The following is a 23,262-nucleotide window of genomic DNA, read 5'->3' on the forward strand; positions in this document are numbered from 1 at the left end:
GGGAGGGACTGAAGAACATGTTTGATTAAAACCATCTTACCCCCATAGGATAACATTTTCTCCTGCCAACCATTAAGTCTTTTTACAATCTTGGCTAACATGCCATCAAACAGGCTGATTTTCTTCCTGCCGTGATATATTGGACATCCGAGATAATCGAAAGAAAAATCCTTGTCCATAAATACAGAAGCTCTTCTGATTCTGTTAATTCTACTAGCAGAGGTGTTTGGTGCAGTAACAAAGAAACTCTTGCCATTGTTCACTTTTTGGCCTGATGCTTTTTCATTCCTTCTTATCTGACTCTTAATATGTTTGATAGATTTCTTATCTCCTCCGGTGAATATCATTATGTCGTCAGCATAAGAAAGGTGCTTAATGATAGGACCTCTTTGATCCATAGTAAATGGCGTGAAGTTGTCATGTGTAGCAAGTTTGTTTAAGGATCTGGAAAGTACCTCAGTGCCAATAATAAACAAGAAATGAGATAGTGGGTCACCTTGTTTGAGACTTTGTGATGATGTAAAGAAGCCTTTTCTAGTACCAATAATCATGATAGAATACCACCCTTCATTTACCAATCTCCAGATGATATCAATCCAAGCTTCTGAAAAACCAAATTTCCTCATGACGGCCATTAAAAAATTCCAAGACATTCTATCATAGGCTTTAGCCATATCCAGCTTGATAACCACATTATCCCCATTTTTGTTCTGCTTTATATTGTGAACAATTTCTTGTGGTAATCATCCCGCCTTTGACAAAACCACCGTGATTATCGGAGATTAGTTTCTCTAGCATAGGATTCAGCCTTCTAGATAGGATCTTAGAAATAATTTTGTTGGTGAAGTTGCTCAAACTAATGGGCCTGAACTCTGAGAAGCTTGTTGGGGAATCGACTTTGGGAATGGGAATCAGGCATGTGTGAGTATAGAATTTGGTCATGCCTTTGCCATTGAAGAAGTCTTGCACAAAGTCTATTATGTCATACTTGATAATATTCCAGCATTTTTGATAGAAAGTACCGTTAAATCCATCCGGGCCAGCTGCACTTGAAGCATTGATACTAAAGATGACGTTTCTAATTTCCTCATCATCTGGAATAGCATTGAGAAGATCATTATCTTCCTCAATGATACAACTTGAGATACAGTTAAGAATATCATGATCCCCGAATTGATGCTAGAGATTAAAGAGGTGCTGGAAGTGATTAACAACCACCTTAATAATTTTATCGTCTCTTTGGACCCATGTGCCTCCATGATCCTTGATTCTGTGAATTTTAAGTTTGCTTCTTCTGTTTCTAATTAAGCTATGGAAGTATTTGGTGTTATTCTCCCCTTCGTCAAACTATTTTTGTTGAGCTTTCTGTCTTAGAATAACATCTTGCATACCTAACCACTTGATATATTCAGCCTGCCCCTTATTGATCTCTTCTCTGAATTGATCAGTGTTATTAAGAGTGTCTAGCTCTTCTAGATTTAGCATTTTATCTTCCCGGGTGTTGACTTGATCAAAAACATTCCCAACATCTTCTTTCGACCATTGAGTGAGCTCATTACCAAGGAGCTTCAATTTCTGTTGTAGCCTCCACATGGAATTTCCAGGAATGTGTATGCTCCAAACCTCTTCCACCAGCTTCATGAATGATGGTTGCTCTACCCAGAAGTCAAGAAATTTAAAATATTTGATACAAGCTTGAAGGTACTTCTGACACTTAATGAGAAGTGGCCTATGGTCTGAGCCAGTCCTAGCAAGGTGTCTGACCATATTACTCTGGAATATTTGGGACCATAGATCATTAACAAAAACTCTATCAAGTCTCTTCCAAATCCTTTTCCTAGCTTTCCAGTTGTTGTACCAGGTGAATTTAGGGCTAACAAACCCCAAATCCGCAACCTCACAATTATCCATACAACTACTAAACTCAAAACTTCTGTGCATTCTGTGAGGATTGCCCCCTTTCTTCTCATCTGGATCCAATATGATTTTGAAGTCACCCCCAATGTACCAAGGACCTTTTATTTGCGTGTGAATATTTTCCAAATTACTCCAAAGATCTCTCATTTCAGTAGCAGTGCATTTTGCATAAAATGTTGTGAGGTATATATCACAATTTGTATGGTTGTAATGCATCTTGATTGTAAGTTGTTGGACATTATTGTCAATTACTCTGGTTTGGTAGTTGCCAGACCAAAGAAATCAAATTTTACCATTCGTGTTGGGCACACAGTGTTGAAAACCTAAGAATGTCATGTACATGTCAATCTTGTTCATGTTAACAAAAGGTTCAAAAATAGTAACAAGTTCCACCTTATATATGGTGATGAGTTTTTTTTAGCCTGGGAATGGATTTTTATTTATTTCACACCTCTAATATTCTAAAATATGGAATTAATCATGTAAACAAGAATATTAGTTTGTACTCCCTTCCGCATTGGAAGAGTTCATTTTGTCTTTTGTCTTCCTCCCGAACTTTTTATTTCTGTTCCTACCCTTTTTGGCCAGGGAGAAACCATCATTGTCTTCATGGTTTCTTTGTGCACTTTGTATCTGATCCTCGGAAATCCTTACTGTGACTTTATTTGAAAAATTAACCTCTATATGTTGATCTGATTCCTACCTGGGTTGTTCTTTATTTGTCGATGACTATGGCGATTCTAGCTCAAGTTGAACCACCATATTAATTCATGGCATTGCTTTGATCTCTGAAGGTATGCAAACTGATCCCTCATTTGTCGTGAGGTATTTAGTTAGATCGTTATGAGCTTGTCTCTTTTCATGAGCCATGTTCCCCTGAATGTTGGTGGATTCTTGCACTATATCCTTTGACCCATCAGAAGTATTGTTTGCTTGTTTGAAGTTGTAGCAATCCATGGAATCATTGTTAGTATTGTTTTCACAAGTTTCCTCTTTGTTTCCTATCTCTTGGTTCATACAAATATTAATATCTGCTGCCTTATCTCCTTGCTCTTGTTGTTGTAGTCGGATGGCCTGTTCAACCTTGTTTTTCTTTATTTTTCCCCGCCACTAGCTTGACACCACATAGGTTTGAAGATCACATTGGATTTCATTTTGGGAAGCTTCTTTTGTTTACTGGTTTTCTTCTTTTTCTTGGAGGTTCTAACTTTAATGTTTTGGACTTCTTCCACCTTCTCTTTGTGTTGGATGACCACATCTCTTTGAATAGCTTCTTGATTTTTAATTTTCCCATTCGCTTTAGTTTGTTTGACATCCTTGTAGCTATGAAGCATGTTCGACTTTTGTTCTGTCCCCTTGATAATACTATCTTCCATAGTTCCCTCGACATTTCCTTTCTCTTTGGATGAGGTAAGTTCAACTTCAAAACTTTATTTACTTATCTTGATCTCAGCTTCCCTTTCCTCAGCAGCTTTCTTTCTTTCAATGGCCCGACAATTTAATAGATTGTGCACCAATTTCTTGCAATATTTACAATACTTTGGTATTCCTTCATATTCGAGTTTTTGTACAAATCCTTTTTGAGGTGCATTGTCATAGATTTGTCCCACATACACAGATTCTGGTTGTGGTTTTAGCAAGTCTATTTCAATTCTTACTTTAGCCACACTCGGTCTAGTTCTGCCTCTAGTTGACAAATTTATTTTGAGAGGAGTACCAATTGAATTGACCACTTGTTTGACATAGTTCCATGTATGCATATGAAAAGGGAGGCCAGGAAGAAGTACCCATACCAGAGAAATTAGGAGATCTTCTTCCGGTTTGAAGTCTGGTGACCACTTTTGAAGCCATATCTGTTGGCCCTCAATCTCGATGACTCGTCTGAACCAAACCATGGCGAAATCTTCATCATTAGTGAATTCAAGAAAGACGTTGTAGATATCATACACCCCAATTTTGGTCGATCCTTTTAATGAGATCAATTCCTTAAATTTAGACCTAATTCGATCTATTTGGGGACGAGGTTTGAGAAATCTACCAACAAGTGTGAATTTACATTCGGTTGCCATTTTATTCCATAATAGTCTGATGCTTTGAACATGACTGCCGGAATACCATTGTGGGTGGTATGTTTTGCAATCACTGATTCTCGTTCATGGCGGGTAGGACACGCAGATGAGCTTGGGGAAGTTGTGAATGTGGTTGCATAAGATGTTTTTCCGTTGATTACTTCAGTGGTTTGCTTCACATGTGTGGTAAAAGTGTTTTGCCCATCCAGACGCATTGGAATGGCGTCGTCCGGCGGGTCCATGAGGTGGAGCGTGTAGGTTACTCGCGAGAATTATGTTACCGTTGGGGTGATGTTCGCAACACTGTAACTGGACGATCGGGTTCAATTCAATAAGCGTTCTTGTGATCTTCTGCTTGATGATGATATCTGAAGCTCATAGTCTTTTTTGTGGTGATTTTCTCTCATGGGTTATTTATATTCAACTTTACTTTTCACTCTGCTCCTTCATACTTGGTTCACCTATCTCCACCGGAATCAAAGCTTCTGCTCCGTATACAATTGAAAATGGAGTCTCACCCGTACTAATTTTTGTTGTTGTTTGGTAAGCCCATAGCACCCCTGGTAATACCCCTAGCCATTTGCCTTTTGATTCTTTCAATCTCTTCTTTAATTTATTGATGATAACCTTATTTGTCGATTTAGCTTGTCCGTTGACCGCAGGGTCATAAAGTGAGGAAGTAATCCATTTAATCTGCCAACTTTGGAAGAATTCTGTGATTTTCGTGCCTATGAAATGTCGGCCATTATTACATACAATCTCTTTTGGAACTCCAAATCGTCATATAATATTTCTCCAAATGAAATCCTTAACTTCTTTTTCTCACACCTGTTTAAAAGCACCTGCTTCTACCCATTTTGAGAAATAATCTATTAAAACTAACAGAAATCATACCTGTCCTTTAGCTTGAGGCAACGACCATATGATGTCCATGCCTCATTTCATGAAGGGCCATGGTGAAATAACTGAATGCAACAGCTCTGCCGGTTGGTGCATGCTATTGGCATATCGTTGACATTTATCGCACTTGGCTACAAAGTTTTCTACTTCTTCTTCCATTTTTGGCCAATAATATCCTGCCCTTATTAATGTTTTCACCAACGATCTTCCCCCGGTGTGATTTTCTCAATGCCCCTCATGTACTTCTCTTATTACATACTCTGTTTGTGATTGTCCGAGGCACCGTGCTAAAGGTCCACCAAACACTTTACGATATAAATTCCCACGAATTAAGTAGTATCAGGCAGCTTTCAGCCATAGCAATTGTGATTTCTTCTTATCTTCAGGCAAGATACCATACTGCAAAAAGTTCACAAATTCGTTTCTCTGATCCCAAGTTAAATTATTGAAATTTACCTCACTCTTGGTTTGATCGAGTGTTGAATGAAACAAATGTATCACAATGGCATTTTCTGCCTTTATTGCATCCGCGATAGACACGAGATTTGCCAACACGTCTTCTTCTGCAATTTCTTCCCTGGGTATTTGCATGGCTTTCCATGTCTGAAATTGTCTAAGCAATTCGCGTACCTTTTCCAGGTATTGTTGCATTCGCGTCTCTCTTGCCACGTAAGTCCCCTGTATTTGATTAACCACCAGCTGCGAGTCACGTTTGATCATAATTTGTTCGATACCAAGTTCTCGTGCCAGTTCCGAGCCTGGAATCACAGCTTCATACTCTGCCTCATTGTTAGTGATTAGATAACATTTTATTGCTTATCTTATGACTTCACCTGAGGGTGGAATTAAAACAATTCTTAAACCTGCTCCTTTAACATTTGAGGAACCATTAGTAAATAGGGTCCAAGTCCCCGGATTAGCTCCGGTAAACACTTGTAGTTCCTTCTCTGCTTCATGAACTAAATTCGTGCTAAAATCCACTACAAAATCTGCTAAAACCTGCGATTTTATTGCAGTTCTAGGCTAATATATGATATCATACTTACTGAGTTCTATTGCCCATTTAGCTACTCTACCTGATAATTCCTGTTTATGCAGTATGTTTCTTAGGGGGAAAGTAGTTATAACAGAAATAGGATGACATTGAAAGTAAGGTCGTAACTTCGTTGATGCCACAATTAACGCTAAAACAAGATTTTCTAGGTTTGGATACCTATGAATGATGAGGATATGCTGGAAAAGACTCTTTTCACTTTTCATGCCTCAAATATGGTGTTACAGCAGCAATACCATGAAAAGGGATTTAAGAAATATTATGAGTTAATTTCATGCATTTTGGTGGCTAAACAATATAATGCCCTTTTAATGAAAAATTATGAAGCCTGCCCCATTGGATCAACTCCATTTCCAGAAGCGAATCTAGGAACGATAGATCCAAAGTCTGAAAAAAGATAAAATAATTATCGTGGACGTATAAATATACGTGGGCGTGGCAAGGGGTGAAATAATAATCGCCATGGTGGTGGTCATTATGTAAAGACCCAAACTAACCCTGTCGTGATGGCGCCTATCGTGAAACTAGGCAAGCCGACTCATTTCCAAGAAAAACCGAAATTTTTATTTCAAGGATAAATTTCAAGGCCATTTAACATAAGAACCTTCGTAAAGGAGTTCAAATCAAAACAAAAGTGCGGAAAAGAAAAGCCCGACATCGGGGTGTCACTAGTCATGAGCATCTACTATAATTTGTCTAAAAATATCAAGACTAACACAGTCTAGAAAATAGCTAAATACAACTAAAGGAAGATAGGAGAGAGAAGAGCAGGGGCTGCGATCGTCAAGCAGCTACCTTGCTATTCCCGAGAAAATATGCAACCAGAATAATCAACAGCCGCTACCGTGTCCAGCTACACCTGGATCTGCACACAAGGTGCAGGGAGTAACGTGAGTACGCCCACTCAGTAAGTAACAATAATAAATAAAGACTGAGTAGTAGTGACGAGCAATAAGCATATAAAGTTCATATCATGAAATCTCGGTAAAATACAACATACTAAATCAGTGTTTGAATCAAATCATCTTGTTTAAAACCCAGTTCCAGTAAAAAAAAATATTTAAAGATATTTTTCAACAGTTTCAACAGAGTCTCAATGCAATGGTGAGCAAAAATGATGAAATTATGAACAACAGTCCCTCGGGCATACCTCACAATCACTCGTATACAGCCCCTCGGGCAAACCTCACAGTCACTCATGCCACTCGGGCATACCTCACAATCACTCATGCCTCCCAATCACTCAACACTCGGCATTCGGCACTCGACACTCGCACTCAGTAGGTACCTATGCTCATTAGGGGTGTGTACAGACTCCGGAGGGGCTCCTTCAGCCCAAGCTCTATATCAAGCCAAATCATGGCATAAATTACTCGGGCCCTTGGCCTATATCAAACATGTTGCGGCGTGCATCCCGATCCCATAAATATCCTCACAAATCAGGCCCTCGGCCTCACTCAGTCATAAACCTCTCAAGCCACTCGGGCATTTCAGTAAAAATAGGGTACTCAGCCCAAAACAACATTTATATGCATCAAAATAGAGTAAGAAAACTGAGTTATGCAATAAGCAGGTATAACCATGACTGAGTATAGATTTTTAAATCGAAAACAGTGAGAGGATAGTAAGAAAAGGCCCCTACGGGTCCAAACAACATTGGTACAAGGTCCAAACATGGCATTCAACCCAATTTATAGAAACTCTTTCTAAAACATATAAGTACCATATAGTTTCAACAAAATATGCAACTTTACAGTTGCTACGGGACGGACCAAGTCACAATCCCCAACAGTGCATGCCCACACGCCCGTCACCTAGCATGTGCGTCACTTAAAAATAGTAGAATGATACAAAAATCCGGGGTTTCATACCCTCAGGACTAGATTTACAATCGTTACTTACCTCAAACCGTTCAAATCTCTACCCCGCAATGCTCTTGCCTCTGGACTTGGCCTCCAAATACTCTGAATCTATTCACAATCAGTACAATACCATCAATACGCGCTAATGGAATGAATTCCACAAGAAAAGCTACAAAATTAGACCAAAATCTGAAATTGGCTCAAACCCGGCCCCCGGGACCACGTCTCAAAATCCGACAAAAATTTACAAAACTAGGAAGATCATCCACTCACGAGTACATACATACAAAATTTATTAAAATCCGACAACAAAAAACCCTTCAAACCCTCAAAATTCCATATTAGAAACTCTTCCACTTTTCCCCAATTTTCCTCCCCAAATCACAATTTAGATGATACAAATCAAGAAATAATCACGGAATTTAACCAAAATCAAGTGAGAAACACTTAGCCCAATCAACTCCCTGAAAATCCCTTCAAACATTGCCTAAATCCGTGGTCTCTAGCTCAAAGTATGAAAAATGAGTCCAAACCCTCGATTTTGGAATTTAACACTGCTGCCCAGATTTTCCTTAAACGCGATCGCGGAAAAGTCCTCGCGATCGCAAAGAACAACTTCGCCCCCTTAGAAATTAACTCTACGCGAGCGCGTAACACCTCATGCTAACGCGATGCACTAACTGCCCAACCTACGCGATCGCATCCTACCTCACGTGATCGCGTAGAGCAATCACCTCACCTCTTCATCAGCTCGATACCTCTACGCGAACGCGACACTGGCCACGCGTTCGCGAAGCACAACTTCACACACTCATGCGATCGCGTCCCAAACTCCGCAATCACAGAGAACAACTCGCTTCTGCCCCAAATAAGCCTACACGATCGCGGACCGGACCACGCGATCGCGTATAAGGAAACCAGAAAGTTCATACCAATAGATCAGCCATTTTGCAAAGTCCAAAAATGATCTGTTAACCACCAGAAACTCACCCGAGGCCCCCGGGACCTCAACCAAACATACCAACCAATCTTAAAATACCATACGAACTTAGTCGAACTTTTGAATCACTCAAAACAACATCAAAACACCAAATTGCCCTCAGATTCAAGCCTAAGAACTTTTAAATTTCCAAATTCGACAATCGATGCCGAAACCAACTAAACCACGTCTGAATGACCTCAAATTTTGCACACATGTCACAAATGACTCTACAAACCTACTCTAACTTCCGAAATTATATTCCGACCCCGATAACAAATTTTCCACTGCCGACCGAAATCGCCAAATTTCCAACTTTCGCCAATTCAAGCCTAATTCCACTCCGGACCTCCAAATCACATTCCAGACACGCTCCTAAGTCCAAATAACCTAACGAAGCTAATGGAACCATCAGAATTAAGTTCCGAGATTGTTTACACATAAGTCAACATCCGGTCGACTTTTCCAACTTAAGGTTCTAATTTAAGAGACTAAGTGTCTCATCCCACTCCGAAACCACTTCGGACCCGAACCAACCAACCTGATACAACACAATACGGCTAAATAACACCTAAATAAATAGAAATGGGGGAAACAGGGCTATAACATTCGAAATGATCGACCGGGTCGTTACATCCCCCCTCTTAAACAACCATTCATCCTCGAATGAGTCTAGAAATGTACATGGAGTCTCGAATAGGCGTGGATATCTGCTCCGCATCTCCCGCTCGGTCTCCCAGGTGGCCTCCTCCACAAGCTGGCCTCTCCACTGCACCTTCACTGAAACTATATCCTTTGACCTCAACCTTCGAACCTGCCGATCCAAAATAGCCATCGGCTCCACATCATAAGTCATATCACCCTCCAACTGAATCGTGCTGAAGTCCAAAACATGGGACGGATCTCCAATATACTTTTGGAGCATGGAAACATGAAACACTGGGTGCACACTCGACAAACTGGGTGGCAAGGCAAGCTTATAAGCCACCTACCCTATCCTCTGAAGCACCTCAAAAGGACCAATGAACCGGGGGCTCAACCTGCCCCTCTTCCCAAACCTCATAACACCCTTCAGGGGTGATACCTTCAGCAAAACCTTCTCCCCAACCATGAAAGATACATCACGGACCTTCTTGTCCGCATAGCTCTTCTGCCTAGACTGTGTTGTGCGAAGCCGCTCCTGAATTAATTTCACCTTATCTAATGTATCCTGGACCAAGTCTGTACCCAAGAGCCTAGCCTCACCCGGCTCAAACCATCCAACCGAAGATCTACACCTCCTCCTATATAAAGCCTCGTACGGAGCCATCTGAATACTCGACTGATAACTGTTGTTATATGCAAACTCCGCGAGTAGCCAAAACTGGTCCCATGAACCCACAAAGTCAATGACACAAGCGCGCAACATATCCTCCAATATCTGAATAGTGCGCTCGGATTGCCCGTCCGTTTGAGGGTGAAAAACTGTGTTCAACTCAACCTGAGTACCCAACTCTCGCTGCACTGCCCTCCAAAACTGTAAGGTAAACTGAGTGCCCCTATCTGAAATGATGGAAACTGGGACACCATGCAGGCGAACAATCTATCGGATGTAAACCTCAGCCAACCGCTCGGAAGTGTAAGTAGTACCAACTAGAATGAAGTGCGCGGACTTGGTCAGCCGATCCACAATAACCCAAATAGCATTGAACTTCCTCGAAGTCCGTGGGAGCCCAACTACAAAGTCCATGGTGATCCGCTCCCACTTCCACTCTGAGATCTCTAATCTCTAAAGAAAGCCACCCGGTCTTTGATGCTCATACTTAACCTGCTGACAGTTGAGACACCGAGCTACAAACCCAACAATATTCTTCTTCATCCGCCTCCACCAATAGTGTTGTCTCAAATTCTGATACATATTCGCGGCACCCGGATGGATGGAATACCGCGAACTGTGGGCCTTCTCAAGAATCAACTCCCGAAGCCCATCTGCATTAGGCACACATATCCGGTCCTGCATCCTCAACACGTCGTCATCACCAATAGTCAGATCCTTAGCATCACCTCTCCGAACCCTGGCTTGAAGAATGAGTAAGTGGGGGTCATCATACTGACGCTCCCTAATATGGTCATAAAGAGAAGACCTGGAGACCACGCAAGCCAATACCCGACTAGGCTCCGAAATATCCAATCTGACAAGCTGGCCCACTAAGGCCTGAACATCCAATGCCAAAGGTCTCTCTACTGCTGGAAGATATGCTAAACTCCCCAAACTCTCCGCCCGGCGACTCAAAGCATCGACCACCATATTGGCCTTCCCCGGATGGTACATAATAGTGATATCATAGTCCTTAAGAAGCTCCAACCATCTTCGCTGATGCAAATTAAGATCCTTCTGCTTGAACAGATGTTGCAGACTCTGGTGATCAGTATAGATCTCACAATAAACCCCATACAAATAATGACGCCAAATTATCAAGGTGTGAATAATGACTGCTAACTCAAGATCATAGACAGGATAGTTCTTCTCATGGGTCTTCAGCTGGCGCGAGGCATAGGCAATCACCCTACCCTCCTGCATCAAAACACAACCAATGCCTTTCCACGAGGCATCACAATATATGGTGTAAGAACCTGAAGCTAATGGCAGAACTAACACTGGAGCTGCGGTCAAAGCAGTCTTGATCTTTTGAAAGCTCTCCTCACACTCATCCGACCACCTGAATGGAGCACCCTTTTGGGTAAATCTGGTCAAGGGCAAAGCAATAGATGAAAATCCCTCCACAAAGCGACGGTAGTAACCCGCCAAACCAAGAAAGCTCCTAATCTCTGTGGCTGAGGACGGTCTGGGCCAACTCTGCACCATCTCTATCTTCTTCGGGTCCACCTGAATACCCTTACTGGACACCACGTGTCCCAAGAATGCTACTGAACTGAGCCAAAACTCACACTTGGAGAACTTTGCATAAAGCTTCTACTCCCTCAATCTCTGTAATACAATCCTCAAATGCTGAGCATGCTCATCCTGGCTACAAGAGTACACCAGGATGTCATCAATGAATATAACAACGAATGAGTCCAAATAGGGCTGGAATACACTGTTCATCAAATGCATGAACGTTGTCGGGGCATTGGTCAGCCCAAAAGACATCACTAAGAACTCATAATGGCCATATCGAGTCCTGAAAGCTGTCTAAAGAATATATGAATCCTGAATCTTCAGCTGGTGATAACCGGACCTCAAATCAATCTTTGAGAACACCCTCGCTCCCTGAAGCTGGTCGAATAAATTATTAATACGAGGAAAAGGATACTTGTTCTTGACTGTGACCTTGTTCAACTGCCTGTAATTAATACACATTTTCATGGATACATCCTTCTTCTTTACAAATAGAACCGGTGCACCCCAAGGTGACACACTAGGCCGAATAAACCCCTTATCAAGGAGTTCCTGAAGTTGTTCTTTCAATTCTGAAGTCAATATCCCTTTCAGGCCGCATGCCCGGAAGGTCTGCAAGAAACACATCCGAAAAATCACGTACCATCGGAACAGAATCAATGACAGGAGTCTCTGCACTAACATCCCTCACAAAAGCCAAATAAGATAGGTAACCCTTCTCAACCATGCGCTGAGCCTTCAAATATGAAATCACCCTACTTGGTACATAATCTACAAAACCACTCCACTCAACCCTCAAAAATCCCGGCATAGCCAACGTAACCATCTTAGCGTGACAATCTAGAAAAGCATGATATGGAGATAACCAATCCATACCCAATATCACATCAAAGTCAACCATACTGAGCAGCAAAAGGTCCACTTGGGTCTCCAGACCCCCAATAGTCACCACACATGACCGATATGCGCGGTCCACAATAATAGTATCACCCACAGGAGTAGATACATGAACAGATGAAACTAAAGACTCACGAGGCAAATCCAGAAAATGGGCGAAATACGAGGAAATATATGAATACGTGAAACCAGGGCTAAATAATACTGAGGCATCTCTGTGACAAACTGAGACAATACCTGTAATCACAACATCTGAAGCAATAGCATCTGGTCTAGCAAGGAGGGCATAGAAACGGGCCTGGCCACCCCCTGATCTGCCTCCCCCTCTAGGGCGACCCCTAGCTGACTGACCTCCACCCCAAGCTGACTGGCCGGGTGATAAAGTAACTGGTGCTGAAGTCAAAGACTGACTCCTCTGCTGAGATAGACCTCCATGACTACGAGGACACTGCCTCCACATATGCCCAAACTCCCCACAATCAAAACAACTCCCTGGTGCTGGTGGCGGGAACTGAAGGGAGCCCCGAGCACCGGGATAACTAGTAGAAGAACTTGCATAGGGGAGCCCTGAACTGGTGGAGCACGGGACGAACTCTGAGCTGGAAGGGCACTAAGTGATGAGTAGCCCTGATGAGAACTGTGAGAGCCATGGCCATATGATGCACCACGGTTAATTGGCCGAGCTGACTGAGCCTGTCTGAAATGACAACCTCTACCGTGCTGAAACTGACCCCCAAAAGGAGCACCGCTGAATCCACCCTGACCGCGAGGCCTCTTGGCCTCCCTCTCAACCCTCTCCTGACCGTGAACCATCTCAATCTATCGAGCAATGTCGACAACCTCATTAAAGGTATCACCAAACACCCTCTCTCTGGTCATAAGCAACTGTAGCTGAAAAGTGAGACCATAAATACACCTCATAATCCTTTACCTGTCTGTGGGAACCAACCAGATCGCATGATAGGCCAACTCGGAGAACCGAATCTCATACTGTTTCACAGACATATCACCCTAGCGAAGCCGCTCAAACTGTCTGCGCATCTCCTCTCTGCTGGATCGAGGCATGAACTTCTATAAAAAGACCACGGAGAACTGTTGCCAAGTAACGGGTGATGCGCCAACAGGCCTACGCTTCTCGTAAGTCTTCCACCATCTGAGTGCAGCCCCAAAAAACTGAAAGGTAGTGAATGAGACCCCACAAGTCTCCAGAATACCAGTAGTACGGAGTATCCTCTGACACATGTCCAAGAAGTCCTGAGCATCCTCTCTCTCTGTGTCACTGAAAGGTGGCGGCTGGAGCCTCCTAAACCTCTCCAACCTACGCTGATCATCCTCAGGCATAGCAGGAACCACATAATCCTGTGCAGATGCAACCGGCTGGGCTGGTGGTGCCTCCGGTGTATGAAGTCTCTGAACAACCTGCTCGGGTGTGCGAGCGACGGGAGTCTGAGGGCCTCCCCCGGCCTGAGAAGTGGTTGCGGCCGTCGAGATAGAGACCGCCTGAGCAAGGCCGGTACATGTTGTCAGAATCTAAGCTAGGTCCTCCTGAAGGCCTGGAATCACAATAGGCACAGGTGGTGCCTGAGCTGGTGCATCAACAACTGGAACCTGGTCCTCACCTAGGACAACTGGTGGATCTGCAGGTACTGCCCCTCCTGCTGTACGGGCTGCACCTCTGCCCCTACCATGGCCTCTACCGCGGCCCCGGCCTCTCGCGACCCTGGCTGGTGGTACTGGTGGTTGGCCCTCCTGACCGATAGCATGAGTCCTCACCATCTGAGAGAGAATGAAACAACAAATGTTTAGTCACTAGAATCAACAGATTCGTGCGACAAGAATTCAACAATGTGGAGTTTCCTAAAGGTTGTGCAGCCTCTCAAAGATAAGTACATACGTCTCTGTACCGATCCGCAAGACTCTACTAAACCCGCTCATGACTCGTGAGACCTATGTAACCTAGGCTATGATACCAATCTGTCATGACCCAAACTAACCCTGTCATAAATATAGTTTCTTTTGTTCTTAAATTTTTCAATATTACTTATGATGTATTTTTCTTCTTCTTGAAGAATATGAAAACTTCCCAGTCTTCAGTTGTCCGTATGAATAATAAAGAAGAAATATATCTTTTGGATAATGCTACGACGCACACCATATTAAAAGATAAGAGATATTTCTCTTATTTAATTATGAAAGAAGTCAATATCATAACAATATCTGGTAGTACAAAATTAATTGCGGGCTATGGAAGAGCGAGTGTATTACTACCAGGAGGAACTATATTGGATGTTAATGATGCATTATATTGTAGTAGGTCTCCAAGAAACTTGTTGAGTTTCAAAGATATTCGCCAAAATGGCTATCATATTGAGACCACCAATGAAGGAAAAGTTAAATATATTTATATTACTACAATAAAAGCGAAAAAGAAGTATGTACTTGAAAAGCTTCCCGTATTTTTCTCCGGATTATACTACACTAATATTAGTGTAGTTGAATCGCATGCCATAGTAAACAAGGAGTTTACTAATAATTTTATTATTTGGCATGACCGGTTGGGCTATCCCGATTATAATATGATGCGCAAAATAATTAAGAATTCACATGATCATTCATTAAAGAACCAGAAGATTCTTCAAACTAAAGGATTCTCTTGTGTTGCATGTTCTCAATGCAAATTGATTATTAGACCATCAATAATTAAAATTGGGAGTGAATCCCATGCACTTTTGGAATGTATATAGGGTGATATATGTGGGCCCATACACCCTCCATGTGGACCATTTAGATATTATATGATTTTGATAGATGCATCTACAAGATGGTCACATGTGTGCTTGTTGTCAACTCGAAATTTGGCATTCCCGAGGTTGTTGGCCGCATTAATATGATTAAAAGCATGATTTTCAGATTATGCGATTAAGACACTTCATCTTACTAGTGAGCTTACATCGCATGCCTTTAATAATTATTGTATATTAACTGGTATAATAATTGAGCACCTAGTTGCTCATATTCTTACTCAAAATGGTCTAATAGAATCATTGATCAAATAACGCCTCCAATTAATTGCTAGACCAATGCTTATGATAACAAAAAAATTCATCTCGACATGGGGTCATGCTATTTGCATGCATCAGTTCTTGTATGGATCAGGCCACAAGTTATCATAAAGTCTCCCCATTACAATTAGCTTATGATCATGAGCCAAATATTTCTCATCTTAGAATATTTGAATGTGTGATATATATTCTAATTACTCCACCACAATGCACAAAGATGAGTCCTCAAAGAAGATTGGAATATATATTGGTATACCCAACATTAGGGGGAGAAAATGAGCAGCTGTAATAAGAGACAGATTGAAATGCATCGTCTCTGAGACATCAAATAAAGTTTTCATCAGGGGAAGTATAATACGCGTTGTACTCTTTTTTCCTTAACCAAGGTTTTGTCCTAATTGGGTTTTTCTGGTAAGGTTTTTAATGAGGCAGCACTCAATGCGTATTACAAGATGTGTGTACTCTTTTTTCTTCACTAGGCTTTTTTCCATCGAGAATTATTTTAGGAAGATTTTAACGAGACACATTATCTATGGACATCCAAGGGGGAATGTTATAAATCCAATGTATGTAGATATCACTTTCATGTATGTAGATGTTCTCTTCGTAACTGTCTTTGGCAAATTCAATACCAAACGAATGAGTTCATTAATACATGTAACTTCAGAAGAGATTTGTAACTTATAAATATGATGTTATTCTCCTATGTAATATACATAAGAAGCATACTTGAAATAAGGAAAAGTTCCCTCCTCCTCTCTACATCTCTTATCTATTCTTGTCTTCTTCGCTTTTGGTGCTTTAGTTTATAATTATAATATTTATTTTATAACAAAATCAACATTAAAAAAATAGAAAAATATATATTTTATAAAAATATTATAAAACTAAAATTTCAGCATTCTCTCTCTTCCTCACTCTCCCAAGGAGGATGACATACACTCTCTACTGCCACATTAGCACTAAAGGTATATATACTAATTCCATTTTAAAATAGTTCATCGGGGTAATAAGATTCAAGGAAGAATAATATGTGTAGTTGAAAATCTGGCTATAAGTCAAGGAGGTACTTATGCATTTTCCCAAATTCTAAATAAATTTTTCTTATTGAGAATTTTGAAGTCCTATAGCATATATTAGTGAAATAATATATAATATTTCATATAAAATAAACTAAACGAATGGAGTAAGTATGTACATCAAACGATTGCTTTGACTGAGTAAACTAATTCTATTTTCTCCTTTTTAAGCTAAATAAGACCTTTATTCAATTTCCACGTTTATGATTCTTGCAATAAATTATCCAAAGTCTTTACCCCATTGACTTCACGACTTGCCAATCACACATGCATGCAATTGCAAGTCTATCCTATAATGTGACATATTATTTTTGGGTTGAGCCGGAGTCAGAATTTTAATTTTATAAATTTTAAATTTTTAAAAAGATGATTTTAAGTGCTAATTAAATTTTGAATTTAATATGTGTACATATTTAATAAATCTCTTAACATTAATACATTGTTTGAGCTCATTAAAGTTACTGATTCCTGTATCTAAATTACGTATGACAGTTCTTCCAACTATTTAATCATTAATTATACTTAGAGAGAGAGCCACAACTTTTAAATAAATATCATATAAGTGCTATATAATTCATGTTAGAATTGACGTCTTTCTGTATAGCTTAACTTAAGCGGCTCTAATTAATGCAGTATTGACTTCAATGAGAAACTTGTTTACCCGAAAAATGGATAGAGTTGAATTTGTACGTAGTTCTAAAAATATATGGTATAACTTGATACAAATCGTAGGGATAAATAGAAATATTAAATATGGATTGCAAATAATGCAAAATAAACAAGGTTGGAAAGAAGATGATTTTTAGGACTAAGCACAATGAATCAATTAATGAAGCTTACGAGAATAATCTTTGAACATAGGAGAATATGGTGCTTGAATTACAATGTAAGCAAAAAATTACCCTCTACAGAAATGTAGCCATCCTCTTTATAGTGAAGGATCCTACTTTAGATATAATTAAAAATATATAGTGGAGAACCCATGATAAATCAGTTTTTCCCTAATTTCCGCCGAGATTCTCTCCCTTAGTGTGTTTTGCAATGGCTCTTATATGTGAACTCGAGCTCGATCGGCCTCGATGCTGGTCGGTATTGCTTCTAGAACTCGATTTGGACTCGAGATCAGGTGATGATTCGGACTCGGTCCCGGTTGAGCTCTGCCCCTTAAGCTCAAAATCATCTCATCATAGTTCGATTCGGACCCGAGTTCGATAATCACTTCGAACTCGGTGTTTGACCTATACCCGAAATCTGAAGCTTGTTTGTACCATCTTCGGAAGTCATCTCGATATTACAAAGTCTTTCTTCGATCCATTATGTTTCGACCTCGATCAATCGTACAAAGGCCGAAATCTATTTCGACCGTATACAGTGTACAAAGTTTCACGGAAGCTTTGTCGAGAAAGATGTTTATATTGGTGGCGGAAATCAAGCTTCTCTCCGTTTTTCGAAATTTGTTGGGGCGCGACTAAATTCGAGTTCGACTGTATACTCAGGACTCAATCCGATACTTCTGTTTAAGGATAAAGAAATACTTATCACTCCGCTCCAATTATTTTTTTTAATAGTAAACTAACAAGAGTAAAGCTTGGTTTATTCTCTGATTCTCTCTTATCTCCTGTATATTTATAGTCTGGGACCCAGAAATAAGGAAAGGAGAAAGAAGAAAGCGATAGAGGGAAAGAAAATTGCAGAGAAAAGTTTACAGATTATGAAAAACAATACGATCAATGATACGAGTTGAGTTTAAAGAAAGAAGTGAGAATTTCTATAGTCGATTCCAACTTGTTCGAGACTGAGACGCAGTTATTATTGTTGTACGAAAAACAAGTCGAAGATGGGAGACGTGGTAATAGATATGGATGATGTCATATCTTTGTGTAGAATTTGCCATGAACAAGAGTTTGAAAGCTTAAAGAGCTTAGAAACTCCTTGTGCATGCTCTGGAACTATCAAGGTAAACTAATTGCTTTTGTTCACTAATCATGTCTTCTGTTTAATTACCAAATTTAATCTGTAATTAACTGGTTTTTTCATTCTCGGCTTTGAATATTTCTTTAAATCACAAATTTCTAATATGGACTTTTATTTTGATCAGTTCGCGCACAGAGATTGTATACAAAGATGGTGTAATGAAAAGGGAAATACAACTTGTGAAATTTGTTTACAGGTGCAAAAGTAATTTCTTCATTTTCATCAATATTCCAAAAAAAAAAAAAAATTGCTTAGCCATTCGATATTCCACTCATTGATCTGACTAATTAGCTAGCGTTTGAACATAAATTTGGTTGAAACTTGAAAAACAAAGTTTTGAAGTTGTGTTGAAATATTTAATGATGCAGAAATTTGAACCTGGATTCTATGTTCCATCCCCTAAGAAGGTCCACTTGGTTGATAATACAGCAGTGACAATTAGGTATTATCCCCTCACAATATTACTCTTCCATTTAAACAGCAAAAAAGAAAAAGAGAAGGAAATAAGAGTAGAGGCGGAATCACCATTTGAACTTTATTGTTTCTTAATGTCTGCATCCAAACCCTGAGACATGTCTCAATATTTTTTCCATAAAAAATCATTATTTTAGTTAGATTCAAAATTCAATTACTTAACATATGATGTTGCTATCATAAGAATATAAAACAAATAAAGTTCAAATCCTGACTCCGAATTTGTAGTATGTTAGGTGCAAGCTAATTTTTTTAAGAAAAAGAAAACAAAAAGTATAAACTATTACTAATTAATTACAGAGGAAGCCTGGAAGTTGTAAGAAGATCAGAAGCAGAACCAGAATCATCAGCAGAAGAAGAAGAAATCTTGGAAAGTCAATGCTCACAAACTAGGGATAGAAACTACTCTTATTGTCGAACTGCCCTTCTCATTGTAAGCACTTTTTCTCGCACTCTTTTTCCTACTTTATTGCTAATTCAGAATCGGATCAAAGATTTTTAAGTAAGCTGATTTGCTTATTAGAAATCATTTTCGATAAAAATATATGTATATATAAGTCCAGGGGCAGATTTATAGCCTATTTTATGGGATACGTGAACCCATGATCTCTTCACTAAGCTAGGTATTTTATGTATATATTTTTCAGAATTGATATTATATTATCTGATGCATCCATGCTCTAAAGAGACTAAGTGGTGCATTTGGCTGAATGTTGAATTATTTACCTAGAGGAGTAGAGATCAATTCTTGCTTAATACTTTCCTTTTTCTCCTTTCTTTAATGGTGCACCCACCTAATAGAAATCCTAGATTCACCTCTGTATATAACGCGAGTCAAAGATCGTAGATGCTTACGCGCCTCTTACGTACATTTTATGTATCAATCCATGTGCTAACTCAATGTTGACAATCAAAAATTGGCAGTTCACAATTGTACTTCTGATGAGACATGTGTTAATGGTGCTCAATGGAGGGGCAAAAGATTATCCCTTTACACTTCCTACTGTAAGTATTAATTAAACAAAACCAACAGGTTATGTCCTGCGGTACTTAATTTCTCTAACTACTATCTATGTTGTTGGGACTTTTCTTAAATATTTTTAAATTTGTATCGGATCTTCTAAAAATACATTTTCTTGAAGAATTTGACACGCACCCTATACTACAATTGAAGAGTCTGAGCGACATAGACTATTACTAACAACTTTATTGGTTCTTGCATTTGCAGTTGATTCTTATAAAAGCTAGTGGGATAATCATGCCAATGTACATTATAATCATGGTGATCACAACAATTCAGAACGCCAACAAGAGTTGTGCTGGAATGGTAAGTAGTATTTCATCCTTACTCAAAGGTCTAGGTTCGAGTCTTTGATATGAGTTCTCCTTTATTAGAGAGCACTTTACTCCAATATAGGACTATCCGACACGGATACAAATTTAGTTGAGTCCTAATATAATGCTACTAGTACTGTAAGACAATCTGAAATTTTAACTTGTTTCTTTATTCAGGATTCAGAAGACATTCTATCGAACTCTGACGAAGAAAACTAAAAAGACGATCAAGCATCTAATTGCATATTTTCTCTAAACTGTAATTGTATTCAAGACTTATAACCCCAGTCATCTCGACGACTTACCTTACACCCAGTGTGTATACCAAATTATGCAAATTAATCATAGCAGTTGAAAATTAAAGGAAAAATACGTATTATTTAACCATGATAACGTGTTAAAAGGAGTATATGCAAGACAATTGTTTTGCATTCATTGCTTTAATACATTGGATAAGTTTGAATTTGTCCATTGGATTTTATTACACGTGTAGGAGTTTTATACTTGAAATTAAACACTATCTTTGGACTGCAAAAGTAATTCCCAGGTCAACTCTTGAAATAGTTCGGAAAAAAATCTTAAACAGTTTTGTGCACTACAGGTCAACTATCAATTATTAATATGCGACATATAATACTTTTATGTAACTTTTAAACATGCTAAGTTATATTTTTTTAAAAATTTAAGAAATTGATATTTGAAATCGGAAAAAAGTACGTAGAAATGTATCTTCTTCTTTTTTTAATTAGCTTTCGCTTTCTACAAAAACTAATCATATTTTATTGAATATGAATCTAATCTTACCATCTTTCATTCAATTTCTTCAAAGATAATAAATAACAAGGTTAAAAGAGGTACAAAATGTAATTTTTTATATTAGACTATCAATAATTCCTAATTAGCTAGAAACACAGACATTGACACCCACCCCCCCCAACACACACACACAAAAAAAGAAGAAGTAAAGAGAACAGAATAACAAGTAAAAGGCCTAACACTAGCAAAATTGAGCTCTAATTAATGTACAATGGTGTATCAATTAATTCTCCGTGGTTAAATTTTAGGAATAATTTCAGAGGCCTCCTCTTACGTTTTGCTTTATCACAATAACCTCCCTTGTAGTTTAGGTTATTACGCTTGTCTCCTTATTTTGATTTTTTGTAACAATTCTTTTATATTTATTTATTATAAATGTGACCAAGTACAATATGACAATTTTAACCCTACTAGTATTATACCCTATTGTTGACAGAAAATTATTAAAACTCTTTTACTTGCTCACTCCGTTTCAATTTAAATGACACATTTCCTTATTAGCCTGTTCCAAAAAGAATGATATATTTTTATATTTAAAAATAATTTAATTTTAAACTTTTCATGTATCCTCTCCCTCTTTATGCAAATTTATGATATCTACTCATGTAAAGGTATTATTAAAAGTGTTATAACCAGGGGCGGTTTGACATAATTGGGGGCCTAAAGCGTAACTACAATTAGAGTCCCAAATTTTTATAATCGATTTTTAAGTAATTATTTTTCAATTGATAATATAGCTAACCGATTTAATCACTCTTGAGACGTTGATCTTATGTATTTTTATTTTGAAAAACTTTTTTCCGTTGAGGCAACCGTTAGACATTTGAAAATGAATCAAGTCTTTTTATGTAAATAAGTATATCGATTAGAGTGTTATCTTTTATATGTACTAATTTCCGTAGTACTTGTTAACTCAAAATATAAGTCTAAACCATCAATATTAGAGTGACTATTATGCTTTAAGGATCATCAAAAAGGTTAATACAATATATTTTTTTCCTTTCAAATTCTCATCATTTAGTAATCTCAATATTTTAAAACAATACTTATATTTAGTGGTCAGAATGTAAAAAAAGCAAATGAAGGTTATATCAAGTTTAAGGAAATTATAGAGATATGTTTACTTTATAAGAGGACTTTTCCATTTCTCAACAGTAACATCAACTTCACGACGATAAATTTTTACTATAAAATACTTAAACAGCTTTAAGGAAAAATAACATAACATATTCCTTCTAAAATTGGGGCCCTCGAAATTGGGGCTAAGGCATATGCCTTACATGCCAAGCCCTTTGAGCCGGCTCTGGTTATAACCATTTAAAAGATTAAGATTTATGCAATTAATTTACTGAAGGCTTCTCGTTTTCTGGTGATATTAGTTCTACGCCTTTACTTTGCTTTACTGGAGGAGATGTGCAGCTGATAAATGAATTGTAAAGGTCTAGAAAGTTATACGTACCCTTTTAAAATAGTAATTAGTGAAGGTAAGTTTAGGCGTAACCAGTAAAGTTGATGTTATATGATCAGGAAATACGAGTTCGAACCGTGGTAACAACCTCTTGCAAAAATACAGGGTAAAGTTACGTACAATAGATCCTTATGATCCGGCCCTTCCTTGGATCTTACACATAACGAGAGCTTAGTGTATCGAGCTGGCCTTTTTAATTAGTGGAGTAATATTAAGCTATTGGTTGGATAGTTATTTGGGAGAAATTCAAAAATAGCCAGATTTATAAGTGGTCATTCAAAAATAGCCACACTTTCAAAAGTAATCGAAATTTAATCACTTTTCATGTAAAGATAAATTTGAACGAAAATACTGTTCAAAATCCGAAAAATACTCCAGTATATTATACTGGAGTTCCAGCATAAGTATACTGGAACTCCAGCATATTATACAGAAGTTTCAGCATAAGTATACTAGAACTCCAACATAATATAATGGAGTTCCAGCATAAGTATACTA

The 23,262-nt window shown here is 38.8% G+C and overlaps 3 protein-coding genes across 3 annotated transcripts; 1 reads left to right on the forward strand and 2 right to left on the reverse strand.

Annotated features, from left to right (window-relative positions):
* Positions 1-693: 693 nt before the first annotated feature.
* LOC142171470 (uncharacterized) lies at positions 694-2,133 on the reverse strand. The gene is made up of 2 exons (XM_075233829.1): positions 1,392-2,133; positions 694-1,121 (listed from the first exon to the last, which is right to left on the reverse strand). The coding sequence occupies exons 1-2, from the start codon at positions 2,131-2,133 to the stop codon at positions 694-696; spliced, it is 1,170 nt and encodes a 389-aa protein (XP_075089930.1).
* Positions 2,134-3,347: 1,214 nt separating this feature from the next.
* On the reverse strand, positions 3,348-3,986 carry LOC142171471 (uncharacterized). Its single transcript, XM_075233830.1, has one exon. It carries the CDS (start codon positions 3,984-3,986, stop codon positions 3,348-3,350), a length of 639 nt encoding a protein of 212 aa, XP_075089931.1.
* Positions 3,987-18,323: 14,337 nt separating this feature from the next.
* On the forward strand, positions 18,324-20,867 carry LOC107764244 (uncharacterized). The gene is made up of 7 exons (XM_016582798.2): positions 18,324-18,654; positions 18,796-18,867; positions 19,040-19,113; positions 19,446-19,578; positions 20,070-20,150; positions 20,374-20,472; positions 20,658-20,867. The coding sequence occupies exons 1-7, from the start codon at positions 18,535-18,537 to the stop codon at positions 20,697-20,699; spliced, it is 621 nt and encodes a 206-aa protein (XP_016438284.2). The 5' UTR covers positions 18,324-18,534; the 3' UTR covers positions 20,700-20,867.
* Positions 20,868-23,262: the final 2,395 nt, after the last annotated feature.

Source organism: Nicotiana tabacum, chromosome 17 (assembly GCF_000715075.1).
Source record: "Nicotiana tabacum cultivar K326 chromosome 17, ASM71507v2, whole genome shotgun sequence".
In the NCBI taxonomy this organism is placed as follows: Eukaryota; Viridiplantae; Streptophyta; class Magnoliopsida; order Solanales; family Solanaceae; genus Nicotiana; species Nicotiana tabacum.